The sequence below is a fragment of the Cariama cristata genome, unplaced genomic scaffold (genome assembly GCF_000690535.1).
Source record: "Cariama cristata isolate BGI_N322 unplaced genomic scaffold, ASM69053v1 scaffold2334, whole genome shotgun sequence".
In the NCBI taxonomy this organism is placed as follows: Eukaryota; Metazoa; Chordata; class Aves; order Cariamiformes; family Cariamidae; genus Cariama; species Cariama cristata.
The window spans coordinates 42,741-64,640 of NW_009614518.1; the positions used below are offsets into that span (position 1 = coordinate 42,741).

At 39.5% G+C, this 21,900-nt stretch overlaps 2 protein-coding genes across 2 annotated transcripts in view; one reads left to right on the forward strand and one right to left on the reverse strand.

Annotated features, from left to right (window-relative positions):
* The window catches only part of DENND4A (DENN/MADD domain containing 4A), a 39,794-nt gene extending 32,247 nt beyond the window's left edge, over positions 1-7,547 (forward strand). The window contains exons 22-31 of the mRNA XM_009699446.1: positions 869-1,052; positions 2,194-2,288; positions 3,270-3,445; positions 3,551-3,697; positions 4,145-4,355; positions 4,602-4,856; positions 5,382-5,499; positions 6,197-6,359; positions 7,114-7,178; positions 7,411-7,547. Coding sequence (XP_009697748.1) covers positions 869-1,052; positions 2,194-2,288; positions 3,270-3,445; positions 3,551-3,697; positions 4,145-4,355; positions 4,602-4,856; positions 5,382-5,499; positions 6,197-6,359; positions 7,114-7,178; positions 7,411-7,547 — 1,551 coding nt within the window. The remainder of the gene's footprint in view (positions 1-868; positions 1,053-2,193; positions 2,289-3,269; positions 3,446-3,550; positions 3,698-4,144; positions 4,356-4,601; positions 4,857-5,381; positions 5,500-6,196; positions 6,360-7,113; positions 7,179-7,410) is intronic.
* A 4,795-nt stretch (positions 7,548-12,342) lies between these two features.
* The window catches only part of LOC104161123 (sodium/potassium/calcium exchanger 1), a 15,250-nt gene continuing 5,692 nt past the window's right edge, over positions 12,343-21,900 (reverse strand). The window contains exons 4-9 of the mRNA XM_009699447.1: positions 17,758-17,844; positions 15,801-15,904; positions 14,938-15,138; positions 14,472-14,561; positions 13,458-13,624; positions 12,343-12,782 (exon numbers count right to left, since the gene is read on the reverse strand). Of these exons, the coding sequence (XP_009697749.1) occupies positions 12,533-12,782; positions 13,458-13,624; positions 14,472-14,561; positions 14,938-15,138; positions 15,801-15,904; positions 17,758-17,844 (899 nt within the window). The 3' untranslated portion in view covers positions 12,343-12,532. The remainder of the gene's footprint in view (positions 12,783-13,457; positions 13,625-14,471; positions 14,562-14,937; positions 15,139-15,800; positions 15,905-17,757; positions 17,845-21,900) is intronic.

Here is a 21,900-nt window from a genome sequence, read left to right on the forward strand (position 1 = left end):
CCAATCCTAAATTCCTATAAATTAAGGAAGAGGCTTTGTAAAGGTTTAATCACTGACTCCTATGTGATAAATCCCCCATTTGAATAGCAGGCATCATGGTAGACTATGTGCATTAAGTTGGTTTAATCATGTTTGAATTGCCAGGACCCTAATTTTATTGTCCTGAATCAAACAAAATTTTGGTCTAGTTTGGGTTCAGAGTATATTTAGTGGGAAAACAAAAGTACACCACAGTGTGTTGACAGGGCAGACCAGACTGCTCTGCCTTACCTTATTTAACTAAAGAAAAAATCCTTAAACAAACAATAATGTTTTTAAGTCTGTACTACTTTTATGAAAGAAAGGGAAATCTGCTTGTATTGATTACCAAAGTGATTTAAGGCTAATTTTGAACTGAGGTCATTTGGTTAGAATCTTCTTTACTGTTACCAATTCAAACCAAAACTCCTTTTGGGAATGAAAACAGACTCAATTTGCTGTTGGTATATTGTCCTAATGTGCTTAAAACCAATCTGAGACTAATTAACTAAAGTGTTCATGATGTCTATCCTAACATATTCCTACGGCTGCTGCTGATTTTTATAGCAATGGTGGGATAAAGCTATAGGATTAAAATGTTTGCATTTTCATTTAGGTATTTTTATTGGAAGAATCTTAAAAAACAATCCTCATGTAGCTATTTAACCCTGAGTGAAACTTGCCTTGTTTCACATTGGTTCTGAATACAGATCTGAGCTGAATGATTTTCCAAAGAGGGAAGTTCATACCTTGAATTTACTGAGACAAAGATGACTGCCTCTTATTTTCAGAAACAGTTTTGCATTCCTTTCCTTTCCTTTTCTCAGTGGAATTTGTTTCCTTTTCTCAGGATCAAAATTCAGACCGAGCAAGTGTTTCATCTCTTGGAGCTCTGGACTCAGAATCTACTTCTCTAACTGATGAAGATGTCTGCAATGATTTTGAAAGTGCTTCTCCTCAGGAGAATACCACATCAGAAATTAAGGGAATTGGCCTCAGCAGGACAAGCCTGGAAAGCTCAGCTTCCCAGGATGGCTCGTCAAAACAATTTGACCAGTGTGGTAAGAGACAGCTTTTGCATTGCATTCATCCATCTGAACATAAATATTTCCCGTTTTAGAAGTTGTTCTTTCATAATTAGTCATTAGTCCTTTTTGTGGAAGAAGTAAATTTTTCTTTTTCTACCTGTAAACTATTACTCATACAGATATGTCCATACCTATGGATATTTTTATTGTAGAACCTTGGTTTAGGTGTTTTTTCTTGTGGAACAACTTGCACAGTAACATCCTGTACCTGAATAAGCTTCTGGATGCTACAGCTATGCAAATAAGAGACCCTTTGGGTCCTTCAGTATCCATGTAATCGTCTTATTTGTATAAGCTGTACAGATCCAGAAAACATCTATAAAAACTTTCAAATAGTGACTTTATTAGTCTGATTTTGTTTTCTGAAAGTAATAAAAATCCTTTTTGGAAAACTTATCGTTTTCTGTAGTCCACTGTTGAAGCTGATCATCAGACAGACTTTGTAATTTACTTTTTTCCCTAATCTGTGCTGGATAATTTGTAGTGACTGTTGTATCAATTTCTGTACTGCTGTCATTAATGGAGTACAGTGTGTTAAGCAGAATCAGGACAAAAGGAAGATCTGTCTACTTAGGTCCCTCCACTTAGCACCTAGAAGAGCCCAGCTTTGGCTCCTCAGTTTGTGGGATGTGGAGGAACTGGAGAGGGGCCATCATGGAGTGGAGGATGCCATTGTGGCCAGGGGATCGGCGCATCCTGAAGGCTGAGGGGAGCCTGGCTCGTTTAGTATGGCAAAGAGAAGGGTCAGGGACATCTGCCGTCACAAGCAGAAAATTTAGTCCAGACAGAAAGTGTGGGTATGAATTACTTAATCTGTAAAATTTGTTTCCAAGCTACCAACTGTTGTAAAAGAAGAAAACTGAACATATGGAAATTCTATGTTGGTAGATTTTATTTTTGCTGTTGTTGGTGCTGGGCAGATGGCAGCCTCACACTCCAGCTTCACATTTCTTTCTGTCTGAGTATATCTGGTTTGTTGCATCTTTCATCACACATTTTATAACTGCGGTATTGTGTGACCAGAAAAACAGTTTACTCAAAGTGCATATCCTGAATAACTAATACTTTGGGTTTCTTCTGTTCATAGGTTCTCTTTCAAAGTTTCCTTTACCTGACAAATCAGAGTTGATATCTTCATGCAGTACAAGTAGTACCAGTGTGTTTCAGAACTACGCTATGGAGGTACAGGATGATTTATTGATTTTAATTGATAAGCTAAAAGCATGTCTTTAAATATAAATGCTATCAAAATCTCTGTTAAAAGTTCAAAGCTTAAAACTAATCCACTGAAGGATAAATATTTCTGTGACAGAGTAGGTTTCATTTCGAATCCTGCTCTAGAAATGTCTTTATTGCAGTCACAGCTTTTGGTCCTTAAAGCTGCGGTTCTTAAGAGTTTAAGAATTGGATGCCTTTGAATTCAGACATTTAAATCCATTGCGCAACTAGATGTGTTTAAAGTGAAAATATCAAGTCTTAAATAGCACTATGCATTTAAAAATACAGAATAGATAACTAGCTATTTCTTGTTGTAGCTTCTAGTAAGATCATTTTGCCTTTTTTTTTTTTGTTTCAGTGGCTTTGGGTTAATGACTGGTCATTTTGATCTTTTTTCCTCTCATTTCTATTATACTGGCAGTCACTACAGAAGTGTTTAAATTTTAAGACTAATTTATATAGCTGCATAAATATTGCTGTACTACTATGTTTACAAACAGATTACAAATAACATGTTATTGTTAATAAAAATATTACTGAATAACTGTTTGGTTTTACTCTGGGAAGCCGTAAAGTGATCGCCTAACCCACTTAACTAAAGTGTATTTATTTCGTGAGCGTAGTTCCAGATCCCAGTCTACTTGCTACAATAGAACAAAGACCTGCATGTAATAGATTTTTCAGACAATGCTCATTCCAGTCATTTACCATATCAGCTGTCTGCTAATGCAGTTTGGATTTAATAGTTGTTCTGAAATACATGAGTTTAAACCCAAATGTTCCAACCTAGAGCCTGGGAACAGATATGTGGCTGAACTTGTATGCAAGTGGTGAGTAGTATTCATCTAAGGACAAAGATTTTTGGCTATAGTTTTAACTGTTTTGTAAAAGAAAAGTAGTTGTGAGAATGTGTTATAGTGGAGTTCTGTTATCTGCTGTATGCAGGTCCTCATCTCAAGCTGTTCACGATGTCGAACTTGTGACTGTTTGGTTCATGATGAAGAAATCATGGCAGGTTGGACAGCAGATGATTCAAATCTCAATACCACGTGTCCATTCTGTGGCAATTTATTTCTACCTTTTTTAAGCATAGAAATCAGAGACCTTCGGCGACCTGGGCGGTAATAACATTATTTGAATTTTCCTCTGTTTTGAATGCTCATCGTTGTGAAGTGGTTTTTGTTTGGGTTTTTTTAGATAATAACAAGCTTTTGCTTTCCCTGCAGTTATTTTCTGAAGTCCAGCCCTTCTACAGAAAACATGCAGTTCCCATCGCTTTTTTCAAATCAGAGTGGGAAGTCCTGTAACACTGCAGCTACTGTTGGCCTTGCTACATCTCTGATGTCTGTTCAAGAGGATATAAATTCAAATAGGTAAATCTGCGTTTTCTGCACAGAAATTACTCAGGTTCTCTGTGGAGATGCCTGTATTCCTTACCAACAGAAATAAATGTAATAAGATACTCTCTAAAGAGGAGAAACTGATTTGAGAGAGAATCTCCTTGCTGCCTCTCCAAGTTGGCCACGTTGTGCTTTTTCAGCATGGTGTTTACCTTTTCATCCCTAATACATAAATTCATGTAGGCATCTGTAATTCTGCAAATTTTATGAACTCTTTTTAGGATGTTTGTGTTCATTATCAATGCAAGGGGAATAAAAGTTGTGCTGTAACGTGAATGAGTATGGTGGCAGACAAGGTAGAATCTGAGGTGTCAGGTCGATTATTTCCACTTTATGTCTGTCTGTCAGTGTACGTGTTTGAGCACTCAGAGTAAAACAAAAAGCTGACATTCTTAACCTTTGTTTTCTTTCTCCCCCTAGCAAATCTAAGCAGCATGACAATATTTGTGCCAGAAGTATCCAGATCCCCTCAGGAAGAAGACAAAATACCTCTGGGTCAGAATGTACACGGCACCCTGTAGCAAGGAGTATCAGTACTTTTGGTCCTTTGGAAGAAGATGAGAAAGGAAACCAGAAGATCAGCCATATCATTCCTACTGGTAGCCTGCCTGCTACATTGCAAGGACCAACAGTGTGTAGTTTTTCTACTTTAAATGTCATTTTTTTTAAGTGTGCAATAGAGAAAGGTGAAACAGCATTAATTAGCAGAACAGAATTAACTATCACAAATTACAAGAAATACTGGGTTTTATTGTTTAAACTAGTATTAGTTGTACCTTTTAAATATTGGTGTGTCTTATAGGGACCAAAAGCATTCCTAAGACTTTGTAAAGATAGTTACATTCCAACTAATGGCACTTTTTCTTTTTTACCATAGGATTCCTTGGGCCTGGAATGGCGCTTACCTAGTCCTGATCCTATAACAGTTCCTTATCTCAGTCCTCTAGTGGTATGGAAAGAGCTTGAGAGTTTACTCGAAAATGAAGGGGATCATGCAATAACAGTGGCGGACTTTGTAGATCATCATCCTATTGTGTTCTGGAATCTGGTGTGGTATTTCAGACGCTTGGACTTGCCCAGCAACTTACCAGGATTAATACTTTCTTCTGAGCACTGTAATAAAAACTCCAAGGTATGGAATCAGATAGGAAATATCGACATATGAGAAGTGCTTGTTTTCCCATATAGGAAATCATTAGATAATTCAGTAACTCTTAGAAATGTGTCTTACAATATACTAGGCCCAGTCCTGAATTGGTAAAGAATGTCATCTGAAGGAAAAATATGCGTAACTCTGGAACTTGGGCTCAGCGGTACTTGTGTGGGATAAGTATTTAGCACTTACTAGTCACAATGTAGTTTGTGATCCTCACTTACAAAGAAGATAAGTTTCTAGTTGGTTTTACTGCAGTTTGATGACTAGTTAAGCAGTAGAAGGAAGAGGAAGTTACGATTTTATGGCTGTAGGAAGATAAGCAAAATGCTCGTTTGCTGTGTCACTGACATCTCATTCAGATTTAGCTTTCTCTGGTTTTACAGCAGTTTTAATATTAAAGCTTTTTACCATGAGGCCTATAGATGTGAAGATATGTTTTAAATACAGAAGTCCTATGTCATGACTTTGTAATAAAATATCTTTATGCATTCTCCCATTCAGATTCCACGAAACTGTATGTCAGAGGACAGTAAATATGTTCTTATTCAGATGCTATGGGACAATATGAAATTGCATCAGGATCCAAGGCAGCCTCTGTATATTTTGTGGAATGCTCAGAGTAAGCTTTTTAAGTTTTTTGGTGGTGTTTTTTTTGTTTTAAAAGAACAATTTTCATTTTGAGCAACTGAACAGTGTGTTTTGAAAAACGATGTTTTTGTGGATAGTTCATGCAAGATACATAACTGACTTTTGCTCATACTGCTTTTTGTCTTGCAGGTCAAAATCGCACTCTTTTGTTTGAGAGTGAGTGTTAAGTTTGGTGTTGCTATTCTAAGTTTGTGTGGCTTATTTTGGGAGGGAGCGTGGTTGTATGTTCAGCAGTAAACTGCTTGAACAAGTTTCATTTTCCAGCACATCTGTTGAAAATCATTGACCCATGTCTCCAGTGGCTTTTCCTTCGTTGGGGAGGGAGGAATAAGAGGGAATATGTTTCAGTGATACGCTGAGCTTATATTGGCAGTTCATCTGCTTAGCTTGTTTTCATATTTTTAGAATTTTCTTTCTAAGAATTTCGTTGCCAGTGTTGGATCATATGCCTGAAAATAGCTCATGACCCATTACAGCTGTTGAGTTTTCTCCTGTGTGCTCTTTGTGTTTCTTACATTGATATTATTTTGACTTGATATTTATCCTTCTTTGTTCACTACATATATGTCAATGTTTTCAGTTTGTGTAGCCTCCCATCTTTTTTAACGACTTTCTACTTGCCACACAAAGGCTATATTTATTCTTACAGCATTTCTAATGTTTTTCAGCCCAGAAGTACCCAATGGTCCATTTATTACAAAAAGATGATGACTCTTTTAATCAGGAGCTCTTGAGAAGTATGGTGAAAAGTATTAAAATGAATGATGTGTACGGACCAATGAGTCAAATATTGGAGAGACTGAACAAGTGGCCACATATTAAAAGGCAGCGGTAAGAATACAAACCTGCCTACCTGGAGCAAAGTTGGACAACGATAAGGCTATTGTAATACCAATTACATTTTCATAGTGTGCTTTTTAAAGAAAAAAGCACTGTTTTTCAGCAGTGTTCTCAAATTCATCACTTAGTCTGGTAACGATTCTTTTTTGTGATAACTTTCACAAACTATTTTTAGAAAAAAATTGGAGAAACTATTTTTCAGTTTTTCGTCTCCCCTTTACAGCCACCTCTTTTTCTTCTTGCCTCTGAATTGTGGGAACTCAAGTAGGGAATCTGTGTATGTGTGTATATTTTGTTAACATTATTTACATATTAGTAGTTTTTTCAAAATAAAAAACCCTACACTTCTTCCTAGGGTGCATGGGTGGATTTTTTGTTTGTTTGTTTTTAAGTTTCCAGTAGAGATCCAAAGAGGAGCTAAGAAGGGAGGTTAACTCTCATATTTAGGAAGTTTTTTTCCATTAGCACTGGAATTAGTGAAAATTATTTCCTATGAATTTCAATTTCTTGCCTGGATTTACAGATTTTTATTTATAATAGCATATATAGCAGTCTTTTCAACAGCTGGAGCATAGGCAAGGTGTTTATTTGCTTACCTGCCTGCTCTTTCAAGATAATGTAGAAATGCAGAAAAGCAAGCTTCTTACCTAAGTTATCTTTAAATGCTTCAATCTATTTTTAATATAGACAGTTTTGTCGTATATTATTGCAGTATATAAATTGATGTTTCTTTTTACAATTTCAGGAGCCTTTACAGAGAAATACTATTTCTTTCACTTGTTGCCCTAGGAAGAGATAACATTGATATAGGTAAGTTTGTTATAAATTATTCAAATAAGCATAGATGAGGAATGTCAGCCAACTAGTTTTTCAGCTTCCAAAAAAAGAAAAAATCTGTAGATTAGATGTGTGCCATTTTAAGGTAAGTGCTGAATAAAAAGGACTTTACAGTTATTTTCTGCTGACAAGCATACTAGCTGTCATTTTATTTGGGTTATGGTTTTGAGCATGGTATATAGAAGTTGTTTTTCAATTTCTACAGATGCTTTTGACAGAGAGTACAAAATGGCCTATGATCGTCTCACAGCTAATCAAGTGAAGAATACTCATAATTGTGATAGACCACCAAGTACTGGAGTGATGGAATGCAGAAAGATTTTTGGAGAACCATATCTTTAAATATACTTAGATAAAGAGGTGATATCTATGATGTGTACCTGTGTAAAATAACCACTTCAGTCACAAGGAACATCTCAGTCTTCAGTGTTCAACAACGTATATACGAATGTACTGTGGCAGAAGGCCTTGGAAAAATTAGGCCTGTCTACAGTTGTGGAAAAGGACAGAGTGAAAAACGGGCCAAATATTATTTCCCTGTCCCTTGTCCTTTCTGCAAATCGATGTGTAGAAAGGAAGAGTCTAAACAAAATCAGTTCTTTAACTTGGGACAACATATTACAGTTCCCTTCTTTAAAAAAAATTGAATAACAGGTGGACGGCAACAATGCACTGAAACTAATGTGAGCGAAGTAAATTCTTCAAAATCTATTGTTTACATAGAATATTCATGATGTTATGAAGAGCATACAAAGTTGTATTATACATATTTTAAATTGTTTATAGTAAGTTGATATTTTTTTAATTTTTTTAAATTACTGGAGTGAATTTTAAATGGACTTGCTGCATAAGCAATACAGTGCTTATTTTTTTTGCAGTACACTGCTATTTATAGTAACTTGTCCAGTTACTTTTTGAAGAGTGATTTGTTTTTAAAGCAGAATAGAAAACGTTGACCTTCACCTAGACAGTACTCTAGGTACGGGATTTCTCTCATGCACACATGGAAAACATGTTACCACAGCAATCAGAAGGAAGGTATGGTAAACTTCTGTGAAACTCTGCTAATGAACACACTGATGTCTCTGTAAAACACTTCTGTAGAAATCTATTCCTCCCCTGTTCCCTTCACTCCCCGTTCCCTAGTAGAGAAAGCATGTTGAAGAGTCCTACAGGTTATGGTATGGAATCAGTACATCTCAGCTGTTGGCATTTGTTAATGTGACCTCATTACAGATGTAATGACAAAGCAAATGACAGCCTGCAAGAAGTTCTTCATAAACGTGCAGTGTTCAGAGTCTTGGTGGATGTGTTTGAAACATACTAAATATGACACGTACATAATGCTAATCCAAAGCTTTTAACTAAAGTACATACAGCAAACTTGCTACAGGGAATATATAGGGAATGTAACTTATTGGACATATTGTGCATAGTTAAATGTACTTGGAATGTTTGGTCTCTATTTCACAGGCAAAACAACTTTTTTTTTTTCTGTGAAGAAAAATGCTATGTCAGTCCTTGTGGTGGAGTCATGGCTTTTGGCTCATGTTTTCTTGTTCTAGAGATTTAAAAAAATGTTCTGTGCTCTCAGTCACATAGCAACTCCTCACCAGAAGGTAGGCTACAGAGAAAATATCAGAAGTCTTGTATGGAGGTGGGAAAACAGACACTGAATTGTATAAAACGCCCTAAAGAAATTAAACTTTGTTTTAACAAATAGCTTTATTTTAAGTGATCTTAATGGTTTTCCAATTCTAATTTCTTTTAGTTACCTGTTATAATGCTTCTAAATATTCAGCTGTTACATTAGACTTTATATTTCGGTCTGTCTACCAGCAAGTATTTTTGAAAATCTCTTTAGTTTGCAAGTGTAATAATACAGCAATATTTAGTTAGGCAGAAAGGAGATAAACTGTAAAGCTCACATTTACTTTATTAAATGAAATAGTGAGCATTTTAGAGGCTTATATGAGAAGTAATGCTGCTATGAAGCTCTATGTAACCTCCTCCCAGACCTCTGTAAAGCAGTCAGAAGATGCTGCCCTAAGGAGAAAGGATTTAAAATTTGTAGAGCTGCCGGTATGTGCTGATGATTATTGCAAGATGCAGTCATGTTGGATACAGCTTTCATTGGGTAATACCTCTTCTCTAGTTTGCTGCTAATTATGTAGCTGACCTTTTGAAAGTATCCCCCCCATCCTGAGGTGGAGCTAGCAATGCTACACTTACCAACATTTTTCACATTTAATTTATTTTAACAATTTGTGATGCTCTCTTTTGTACTGCCACGCTTGTAAAGTATTGCTCGTGCATGAAATATAGCTACTTTTTTCACCCAGGTACATGGTAAGCAGTGTATCAGTGTAGGGTGGATACATACCCCCTTCATTCTTCTGAACTGTTGTGAAAAACACCAGGTTATTTTTGAACATATTCATTGTAAGGACCTAATAGTGTGCACGTATGCTCTGCTCTGTACAGTAAGTACACTGTATTTACCAAGTAAAAATTGCATACAGTAGTTACTGTGTATATAGACTCATATGTGTTTGTGCTGTGTATAAGGTAGTGTTCCTAGCTTTTTGCCGTTCCATTTCCCATGTCATTTACCGCTTGGGGCAGCCACTGTTTTATAGGACCTTCAAGCCATGAAGGAGGGCAAGTGCTTTTTCCAGAGCTGCCATGGTGCATTAGAGGTACTGAGCTGTGAAGCAAGCTTCACGCTTCCTAGTTTAGTCTGGCGGAAGCGACTGAGCCCGGTCTCTAACCACCTCTCACTGACTAGGATGTAACACTGCAACTGTGTGTGCTAGCACAGGAATAGATACAACACTTGTAATACGTGGCCCACTTTCTCCATTCTAGTCCCAACTTCGTTGTAAGTACTTCCAACTGTCTTCAGACTTATAAAGCCTATGAGTTTGCCTCTTCATTCAAATATCAACAGTCCTGCCAGTGTTATCAGAAAAGTATATACTGTACCATGAAAAGGACTGTATGTGCATCCTTCGGACAAACAATCTTACTGTGTTCTTGCATCCTCAGAGTGGCACTCCTGAAGCATTGCTGATGTTTATTTGGGTGTGCTCTTAAATTACTGTATCATGTAGTAGTTCATCAAGTGAAATCATTATACCTAATGAATTGTTTTAATAAAGTCTGTTGCAAGTCAGTCCACTGTAGAAATACTATAATAAAATATAGTTGGAATAGCGATATACTTTAAGTGGGATATTTTCCTCAGTCAAGTCATAATGTTCAAAATGTAGGTCCTGAGGTGGATAATTTTTAAGCATCATACAATTCAATGTTGAAACAGTTTTCAAATCTCACTGTCCTTTATTAGAAAAGCAATTTGAGTATATTTTCCAATACCGCAAAGATGGATAAATATAATATTTGAGACATATTTTCAATTTAAAATTTTATATGAACTGAATTTTCTCCTTTTGTGTACTAAATGATGCATATGTCAAAGACCTTAAACGAAGGTTTTGCATTTGCAGTGCAATATATATTTTGCTTTACTTATGGTTCCACTGGAGTAAGTATTGGAGATGAAATACTGAAATGTGAATAGAAATTGTGCTGTTTCTCTGACACTGCTAACTGTTTGTTTCCTGTTTTGAGAAGGTTTGCTGTTGGTACAGTTAGTCTGATGAATTAGACTTCCACTGGCGAATTAAATGATTGGTACCCCAAGAAAGAGAAAACTCCTGCACATAAAATCTTTGTATAACAAATGGGAGATGCAAATAGTAATAATAGAGAGGGGTATTTCTGGATATTGTCTCACTGGGATTTAAAAATGGTACTTTGTTAGTCTGCAAGCAGCACTTTTTAAATGAATGGTTGTAGATTTGTAAATATGTAATGTTTAAATTTTATTTACCAAAAACCAGTATGTTGGATGTTTGCTTTGGTTTGTAGTTCCTTTAAAATATGCAAAGTCAGTGCTCACAATGTTAAGTTTTTTTCTGTTTCATCCAAAAAAAGAAGTTTTACAGTGAGTCAATAAAAAGCTTAAAGTCTTTCTGGGTATTTTTGTTAACATTTTATTAGATGGATTAGAACGACAGAAATGTCTGCAACTCTTAACTACATTGTTTGCTCACACGAGGCATTGTTAACAATAAACCTTTCAGGTTTGTTGATAGTTGATGTCAGTGGCATTTTTTCGTGGTGGTTGTGTAGAAGACAGTGCTAGCAACCAGAATTAGTGCTGGCTACAATAATCTGTAAATTTCAGAGATTAATGTCAGGATGAAAACAAAACTCAAGCGGTTCAACTTGTAGTATTTCTGATTCCTGGTTTCAGTTTTTGTTAGTGGTAATGTGGTATTCTAAGCCCAAATCTGGTTAGTCTTGTTACAGTAAGATGTAAATCCATATGACATCACACTTGTACTGGTGACACTGAGCATAAATTTTAAGGATTGTATTGCAAGATCAGGTACAGATTTAAAAGGAGCCATATGAACAGCTTTCAGGATTGCTCTGCCACTCTCAAATCCTGTGTTCTTCTGCATGCAGAAATAACTCTTACTGCTTTACTTTTTCCTTGAAAACTTGAGTATTACATTTCCCACAGTCTTAAGAGGGTCAGCAAAAAGCACTTCAGAGGAAGTGCATCACGTCTTCTGTGTACCCATTCCCAAAGGTATGTATAGACTACCAGTTGTGGGTGCTTTACAGTGGCATTCACTGAAAGGATGAAAACTACCTCTGCCTGGAGAAGTCCAGGCAAAATAGCTGCAGCACAAACCTCGGGAACCACTGTGCTCATTGCTTATATGAAATTTGAGGGAGTTTACTTCCGAGATGCAGAATGTGTCTCCACACAATGATTTTAAGCAGAGCAGCTCTCTAAAGGCAAGCCACAGAGGTCTGATTCTATTCCCACTGAAGTTCATTGATTTCGGAGTGTTTGAGCAGTTTACTACATAATTTAGAGTGTGTTCCTGAGAATATTTCTATGATGAGTAAACAGGCTGTGCTGAAAATCAGCCCCGTTTACTTGAGGGGATCAGCTGTACTGAAAACTTCATGCATCTATATCATACCAGCCTTTCCGTGAATGCCTAAACATGTATATTACTTGATATTAGTCACTTCATTATCTGATCTTTTCTGATCCTAAAGAAAAATAGTAGAGGCTGACATACCACTTGAGATTTGGGGTTTGGTTTTTTTAGTATGTTAAAGATACTTCATTCTCAGTAAGTTTGTTATAATTCTGGTTGCTTTTTTCAGTAGAACCACTGCTACCTTAAACCCCCTTTGATTTTGATGTAGGCTTACATAGGTCTTGAACTGTCCAAATGTCATACAGATACTGGGCAGGATATTATCTTGTCTTCTAACATCACACTGATAATCAAAAACACAAAGTAAAGAGCAAACATAGTGAGCCCCAGTAGTTTGTTCATTTTCCATTTACAGACAGCGATTGAGATAATCACAAATAGGAGCATGAGAAAAAGGAGAACAATTGCACAAAACAAACCGTTGCTACTGACTGCAACTGGACTGAGCCCATTGAAGATAGAGTAAAGGAACCAAGGAATTGGCAAACTGCAAGTAAAGGAAAAGTAATTGAAATAAATGTTTTAAGGCAGTTCATTTTCTGCATCATAACTAAGCAATTTTTCCATACTGTTACAGGAAAAAAGATGCATGGTCGCATTCAGTAGAACAGCATAAATCTAAAATGGATATTGTTCATGTCAAAAAATTGCGTTTGGCTGATACTTGCACTGTCATAATGCAATCCAAGGATCTTAAAGGGTTTTAAAAACAATGCCTATGAATTAAGTATCTCAGCATGCTGTAATAAAAAGCAATTCCTGATGCTTTATTGATGAAAGATAGAGGCACCGATACTGAGCCTTGATTGCATAGCATCTGAATGTCTCTGAGTGTGACTAGACAAGTATCCTGTCTGTAAATCTGTGATGTTAGCCAAAGATCTGTTGCATTTTTGTCTTGAAAAATCAGTAATTTTCTGTTGATTCAGAATTAGATGAAGATGGTGGACTGTTATAAAAATCTGTCTTTCCTGGCTGGGTTAGGTTTTTTAAAAAGAAACAAACAAAAAAAAACCCACCACCCCATGAATGAATTGGTTGCCCAGGTGTCCTTCATTTAGTTACAGATAAAATGAAATTAATTAAGATTATGTTCGGAATAAAACCAGCTAGCTTTGTATTTCAGAAGACATGCATTTTTTAGTATTGAACTAATACTCACCCAACAGTGATATCGAAGATATTGCTGCCTACGGAACTGGAGACAGCCATGTCGCCTAAGCCTTTCCGTGCAACGATGACACTGGTGATGAGGTCAGGGATTGATGTTCCTGCTGCCAGTATGGTTAACCCCATAATTTCCTCTGATATCCCAATTGTTTCACCAACCTAATAAACACGAAATTGGGTAGGGCTGTTAGTTTTGGAATGTGGAATTTAATTGCTCTGTGCAATCTTTCAGGTTTTGTGCCATGTTTGAGTTAAAATATTCTGAATCCTCTTAAACATGGTGGCATTTTTCTGCTTTATAGGATAAAAAGTTGAATTTCATAGTGTATGTTGATCTCTGATTTGGTCTATAGTGTAGGGCATCTGATCAAGGTGTTGCCCAAGCTAAGCAAGGTCAAGTCAGGTACAGTGCAGCTCTTCTGTCCTAAGTTCACCTCCTCTGGATGTCTTCCATCTTTCCCTCTCCAGATTTAACATCAGCTATGGATCATCCGAGAGCTTTGGGAAATGACAGTCTTTGGGTTTCTGGCATGATCAACTATACCGTGAATCTGCAATATATCACTAAATACAAATTGGGGGTCTGACTCTACAAGATGGCAGTATTATTTCCCAGAATACCAGGTAAACATCAAGGCAAGAGCAGCTTCCAGAATCAGAACCTGTATTTTCCTAGAATTTTAATTAGTTAAGGGATAATTATGTTCTGCACAGAAGCATTCATCAATGAAAAGGCAGCATTAAGATAAATCTTGACAGCACTTTTCCTTTCACTGATGCACAAATTCCCTTGGAAACTCTCGAAAAATAATGGCTCTTTGTCAAATCAAAAAGAATGAAATTGAAAATTCCCTTTTGGGTTCTAACAAAACAAAGTTTCTACTGTTTTGATGGATGACTGCAGCCATAATTCATCAGACCAAATGCCACAGTGACACTGTTCCCTCTCTTTCCATCTACTTGTTTTAAAACAGTCTTGTTTGCAGAGGGAAAATAAACCCCTCACCTGGTGAGCCCACCACACCATGAGGTAAGAGAATACAGCAATCCAGACGATGGATCCAAAAAACGTGATGACAAAGAATTTTTTGGAATCCTGTTAAAATCAAGTTTGAAAAGAAAAACATGGAGAAGTTTCAGAAAAGTTAACAATCCTCAATGAAAATTATTCACCTGAAACACTTCACTGCAATCAATTGCTTTAACATGGACCCTGGTCTCTCTAATCGTATTTGGGTTTTGTCAGCTTGATTAGATGACCAGTAGTTGCTGGTCTTTTGTGGTTGATTAAATTAAATCTCTGAACTATGTTGTGTTGCAGCTGGGGCTCCTGTCCCGCTCCCTGCAGTATTAACAGCACTTCAAGTATGCAAAGACTCTAGACATGGAAAAATAGAACAGGGGACTTTTGCTGAGAGGAAATCTATAGTTCAGTTAATGAATCCAGTAGCAGAAGGAAGATGGATTCTTACTGGGCTTCTGACATCAGGAATAGTGCTCCAGAGAGGAAAGACAATGGGAAAGAGGAAAAGGTAAATTGCTTGTTTTTTCCTAGTTTCCGGCCATTCAAGAGATAATGGCTCGTCGTTTTCGTCATCATCTGTGCTGTCATCACCACTGTCTTCCTCACTCTCAGAGCTGCTGTCTTCTGAGGTATCGCTGTCTGACGAGGGCTGTAGATCAGAAAAAAAGAAAAAAGTCAATATGCTTTCACTCTAACAAGGAGCTGCACAGCATTTTTACACCATGGCCTTGCTTTGGCAGAGTTCACAGTTGTAACAGGGCTGAAGGCAGCCACAGCCCACATCTTGCTATTGTGGGACAAAATCCAGGCATACCCTACCCCAGTGCCTGTGTGTTATGTTAACTAACTTGTGTCCTTTCACTAGAAACAACCTTTTTTGGCACAAATGAGAGGTTTACTGTCTGTCCTTGAAAAACCTTTCCTCATCAGAACAGCCAAATTATATCAATTGAAAGGAGCGATTCAGGAAACAAAACAGAACCGAATACTGGTGAACACAGAGCAGGCAGGTACTCATATCTGCCCTTACGCTGGAGTAGCCCTCTGACCTCAGAAGAGTCATCTGAGCAGAAAATACTATACAGTATCAATTGGTGTCATATTTTAGACCTGATTCGTGTTTGTAAGCTGAAATGTTTCAGCTAACGCCTTAGTACATCTCATTGCTACACACGCAGTCTATTTATAGCTGCCAGTTACAGGAACTGGGTTGAGTCCTATCTCAAAAGCTCTAGAGAGGGAAGAAGGAAAAGTACATGGGAAGTTTGGTCTGGACTGGGCACTTATTGCCGGTGATGCTTATTTCAATACCTGTCCATCTTGCGATGTATCTGCCTTCTGTTTGCCTTTGCTGGGTTCAGAATCGCTGGCAGGAGTGACCTGAATGGTGCTTGGTGCCTTCTTTTCCTCTTCTGCTAGAAGTGATAAGAAGGAATACTAGTTTCGATCATGTTAGCATCAGGTGGTCACCTTCCCCTTGATCAGCAGCAAGGTTTGAGCTTCCTACAAAAATGTGTGGCATTTCTTGTTAAACCCAGTCTGATTCCTTACGTTTTCTGTTTGTCCTTTGTCTACTGCGGATTGTGATTAGTAAAAGCCGGGCAAAATCTGGCCCACCTGGTGTAGAATGATACCTTGATGCTCCTGTCACCTTCTATCTGAAACTGCCGTGAGAGGCACGTGGATGACAGGGAAATGCTAAATCTACAACTGATGAGTGTTTCTTGGTTTCATTCTGGATTCTGAAGATCTTATTAAAGCCATCCTTAAAAGTCAGAAAGGATGTAAATTTTGGCTTCCCCTTTTTTTTTAGTAGAGCATGGCATTCTCCAGGGAACTGATATTCTTCAAGGTTTCTGAGAAATGACTGTTATGTGCTGCCAGACTTTAATCCCTAATCATTTGGTAGGTATTCACGTGCAAATAGAAAAGTGCTGACACATACAAGGAAATAACTGCAGTGTCCTCTGTGCTGTTCCTGTGTTAACCTGCGTAGCCAAGAGGAACACAAAAACCTCTGTGCAGAATGGTGTAGAAACACGGATAACACAGAGCAGAGGGGAGAGGGAGTGCCTGGCGCTCTGCTCAGTCCCAACCAGGGCCCTTGTCTGACTGCTGCGATTTAGGGTAAGGGATCTCTTCCACGTAGTCAAGCCTGTCAAGTCAGTAGGATCGTGTTATCCCATGAATTGTACCTGGACAGGGTGGTGTTATAGGGTGTCTTATCCTGAACTGGGTAAGCTGGCCCAGTACAGTGCCTCACAACTGCACTAGGGAGCAAGTCTAGAGGGGAGATTTTCAGAAATGTGTGTTTTCGGTGAGTGTCATTTGGGATTTCTGAAACCAGGCCTTAAGAGAGTTCTCCCGGGATACTTTCAGTTCAAAGTGGGAGACAGAGCAATAATGCTTTTGGAATGTGCACAGCTCTATGCACCAGCAAAGTCTGTGGAACACACGGGGTGAAAATTCATAGTTCCGTGAAGTCAATGTAGTGTTGATAACGCACACCTAGATTTTACTTGTTTCTTAAACAGTGTTGGCCTTGTTAACATAGGTGAGGTCCAATGTTGTGAGGTACTCGGGTGAGTGCTGTACTGCAGCAGGGTGCTTGTGGAGGTGAGACCTTCCGCACAAAAGGTTGTTTATTTTTCATAATCTCCAGCCTCACTGACAGCACAGACATGTGTTGTAGCACAGGCAAGCTGCCTCCTCTGAATGAGTTCAGAAAGCCTGTGTATTGGTAGTGACATAGAAAAACCAAACACACTTAAAAGGGAGGATGCACAGACCCTTAGAATTGATACAAAGTCAGCGTGGCTTTTCTGTCTGGAGGAACCATGTGTGCTCTTTTGCAAGTGTGCCAAATTTCCAAGCTAAAATGAAGGTGCCTTGTTTTAACGAACACCTCATTTGCAGGATCTGCCAAAGATCAGCAGCAGAGCAGCACCCAACTGCTGTCTGTAATGGCCTGACTCCCCCTCTTCCTCTCTTCTGATGGCAACATACACTGCATCCTTGTAGCACTTTTCTGTTTGGATGCTGTCTCACCACTCCTAGACTCCTGTGGGGATGGCTTTTATTGCCCACTGTTAGCGTACATCGATTGATTTCTGCTGCATTATTATAGCAGCCATCTGTGACCAATAATAACAGAAAATTTGTGTTAGACCATAGTGTTTCTTTGCCAGCCCTTGGGTGTTGAGTGCTGGGAAGGTGAGAGATTGCAGTGCAAATCAAGGCAAACAGCACTGACTCTTCTTGCACTCACCTTCTGGTTTTGATCCTTGTCCAGCCAGACTCTCTACTTTGGCCTTGGCTATGTTGCTCAGGATGTCAACCCTGTCTTTAAATTTTGCTGTGGATGAGAAGGACGCATTCATCAGCAGCTGTCAGCTCTACAAAGCCCCCCTTTACCTGCCTCCCCTCAACACACACACACTCTCTCGCCCCTTTCCTCTTGCATGGATTGCAGTCAATGCTGACTTGCGAGTTGTCTTTCTGGCTGTGACTCTAGGTTTTGGCTGCTGCGAGTTGATCGTAGTTGTTATATTTAAATGCTTAGTACTATGGCAATTATGCCAGCAATTTGATATGTAACCAATACTTTCATATTTCAAAGATAATCTAGGGGGAAGAGAAATCCTTTACAGTTCAGTAATACAGGGGATATCTGTGCTTCATAGGAAGCAAATGCAGAAAGAACAGAGGAGGAGTTTCTATGCAATATTATTTTGTTCCCAGAAGACTATTGATTTTTTTCAGGCTAGATTATGTGCAGGTTAAAAATGACACCTTCCTTCTGCAGTGTGGCTGTTGAAGAGGCTTTGCTGTGCTGCTTGCAGCCTGCTGACTAGATTGTAAGGAAAAACAAAAATGTTTTATGTTCCAGTTATCTGGAAAATTATTGATTTCCCTAAGCATACATGAGTGTCTCCTCTGCTGGAGTCGATCTAAATTTCTGGTAGCCAGGTTCAACATGGGCCAGGCTACCTGAGAGATCGTCATCCCCAGTGCAGTGTCCAGTACTGTATTTCTGGGACTCTTGAGGACTTCTTCCGCTGTTAACCATGCTCTGCTCAGCTGAGCTGCTTTATTCTTGTTGTATAATGAACTGTGAAGCTCTGTGTGTGTCTCCATAGTTAGGTGTTGTGCTCAAACACCTTAACTCCGGCTCTCACTGAAAGTGAGCAAGTCCGTGGCTCGAAGGAAAGCATTGTTTTCCTCTGATCTATATCCTCTGTCGAGCTGCCTACCCAACGACTAAGGTGAGGGTCACAGGGTTTGCACATGGACAGTAGCCACAAGAAATTGGCCATGCTATGCTTGGCTTGTGTGCAGGACTGTAAATTAATTTCCTCTGAAAGTTTTATCACACTGATTTAATCTACCGTACTGTTGACTATGCAACCAGAACGTGCTGCTGTCATTTGCCTCAAGGGCAAGGCCCTGCTACTTTATTCATCGCCATGATACTAAGTTAATAGAAATAGCAGGTCTGAGGCCCTGAGCTGTGCAGGCAGATCTACCGTTCTGAGCTAAACCTTGTGAAAATCAGTAGACTCCGGTATACATCCAATACCGGGACTGGCTTAGACATTAAGGCCTCTGGGGACGCATCCTATTCTGGTAAGATTCTTGTTACTGTCTGACAGAAAAGTTTTTCACCCGCTGGAGTTTCCACTGAACGGTGGAATGACTGGACGGAGATGAAACAATGAGCTCTTCTCCTTTGAAAGGCTGGCTGGGACTAAAAAGCCTGACTCTTCCACGCTCCTTATCAATATTGAAGCCTGCCAGAGGGGATGTGAAGCACTTTCCTTCGTTCTGCTGATGCTAAGCTCAAGCGTATCCATCAGTACAGGGCAACGCAGAGGTGAACTTTTGCTCCCAGTCTCCTCTAACCACTGGGCAATGCATCTTTCTGTTCAGCTTTTCTCAGAAGCTGTTGCAAAAGCTTCTGTCAGCAGGGTCAAGGCGGTCAGGCTCATCCTAAAAGAGATTATATAAATTCAAGCTCCTGGCTTCCTGCCCTCACCTAGGCTGCAGGCTGGGAGTACCGACCCAAGCAGAGCCTGTGAGCATCTCTCTGTCAGGATAAACAGATTACGTCCAGGCCACTATCCACTTCTCATGAGATCAGCCTCATTTAAAAAAGGTCTTAAGTCCTCTGACACACATTTCATGCAGGATGGACTGAGATTGGAGGAAGAGCTGGCTATAAGCTGGCCAGATCTGCAGGTCAGCATAGGGAGGAAGGGTATCCGTCAGCTCAGGCCTCGCTAGTGCTGGGGATTAGCTGAGCAGGGCAGCGTGCGGGCTGCTTCGGCGGCCAGGGACAGGGCACTGCTGGTGCTCCGCAGCCCCGTGGGCTCAGTCCTCAGGCAGGAGTGCAGTCCCCTGCGGCATTCACTGCTGGTAACTCTCTCTGTCTCCAGTGGCCCTGAGATGCTCTTCAGGAAGATTCCTGTCCTATGGATTGACAGCATCTAGGTTGGACTTAACGTGGCAGCTGAGCTTCTACCTTGAGTTTGGCTCTTATGTTTAATTAGTTCTTTGGCTCTAACAGTTAATCTAAGAGGACTAACTTATAATATGAGCAGCAGGAAGGATTTTATTCTTTAAAATTTGGCATGAACCTGGAGGATTTGGAGATTCTACTGTCTAAAAGTGGAAGTGAAAAAAAACCACCTCATGATTCCTTTTGCCTCTTTATATCATGATTATCTTAAAACAAGTGATTGAACGCTAATGAAGCAAGGAGAAACTGTAGCTGCCTTTAGTCTTCCAGCTGAACGCTAGCCTGCGACACTGCCTGCTGCTCTATTCTGATCTAATTTCCAAAATCATTAGCTTGCTAACAGGGGCATACTGAGGGTAGACAGCCCTGACAACCTTGCTGCTGGAGCCTTTTTCTTCATTCAAAAGTAAAAGTAGGCTTCTCTATTCTTCCTGGGATGACTAGAGTTTAAAGAATAATTCTACGGTAAGACTGGAGGTTCAGAAATGAGAGGGTTCCTCAGTCTTTCAAAAATCTTTACTCCCTTTAATTCCCCAACAGTTCCCTCTGGTGTCTAAAAGGCACTTTAAAGCTTCTAAAGTAAAACACCTAGTCTCTTGCAGACAGAGAAAAAGACTGAAGTATTTGTCCTTTCTAAATACAAAAAGAAAAAACAACTGTTCTGGACTTAATCCACTATTCAGATGAGAAATTGTGTTTCACACAAGAGGTGTTGCATTAGGAACAGTGAAACAAAGTTTGTATTTCAGACTTCTACTGTATTTCTTAGACCTCTGCCTCCAGACGTTGGTTTTGAAGGCCCAGTGCTGGCAGTTTTTCCACATTGTGAACTCTTGCTGCCCTGAAACTGCTTCTGTGCTGCCCAGATAAAATGCAACTGCAGCAGAAAGAAGGAACCCCTACAGAGATCTTAATTTCAGCAGGTTAAGTTAGAAACTGCTGAGTAATAGTTGGCAACCTTTTCCTTTTGTAGAATGTTCTTTACCACAGCCTCTAAGTGCTGATGTTACAGGCTTTGGCAAGAAGGAAGAAGGACCCTTCAGGAAAGATAAATTGCTTTGGGATCATCTTTTATGTTGCAACCTAATTACAGAAATGTGTCCAGTACAGACCGTGCTGCACACAGCGCAAAGGGAAGGACTTTGTTGGTGACCGGTGGGAAGCAGGCACCCAGCTGTCCTGAGGGTACCAAAGGGGTGCCCTGCTATTAACACAAAGGCTGAGCTGGCAGCCCTGGTCTGCCTTGGCAGGTCCTGGTTCAAATCCTTTCCTCAAATCCTTTTTCAGAGTCATCCTGGGGAAGTCACTTCATCTTTTTGGCCAAGATCCTCAAGGCACTTAGGTTTCTCGGTCTATTCATATATGATTCCTCTTCTCCAGACTCCCTTTTCTTCAGGTATGAATTTATCAGGGTAAGGAGCGTCTCCTACAAGATACACAGCACCTGGGACACTGGCTCTAGGTTTGGGTGCTGTGCTCTTGTAATATTAGTAACTTTCTTTATCATTATCTTTTCTAAGGAGCTGTCTCTGTTCTGGCAGTGTTAAGTGGAACAGGCACGTACCTGGGGCAGAGGCTTTGCCCTTGACTCGGTGGCATTATTATAGTAAAGGGACTAAGAAATAACCACCTTCTGGAGAGACTGCAGCCCACTCTGGCATCGTCCCTGCTGTGTCAGACTTGCCAAAGTACCTATGGGCACACTCCCATCTAGTGGCTGCCGCATACAGACACAGTCACTCAAAGTCTGCCTGGCTGAAATGAGATGGAAAGCTGTCTTTCAGAGAAGATTCAGACTGCCCCCCCCGCCCCCCTAGTCCCATTTGTTCAATATTCACAGCCTCTTTAGCAAGGCCACTGGCTTACAACTGCACTGACACCCCCCCCCCCCCA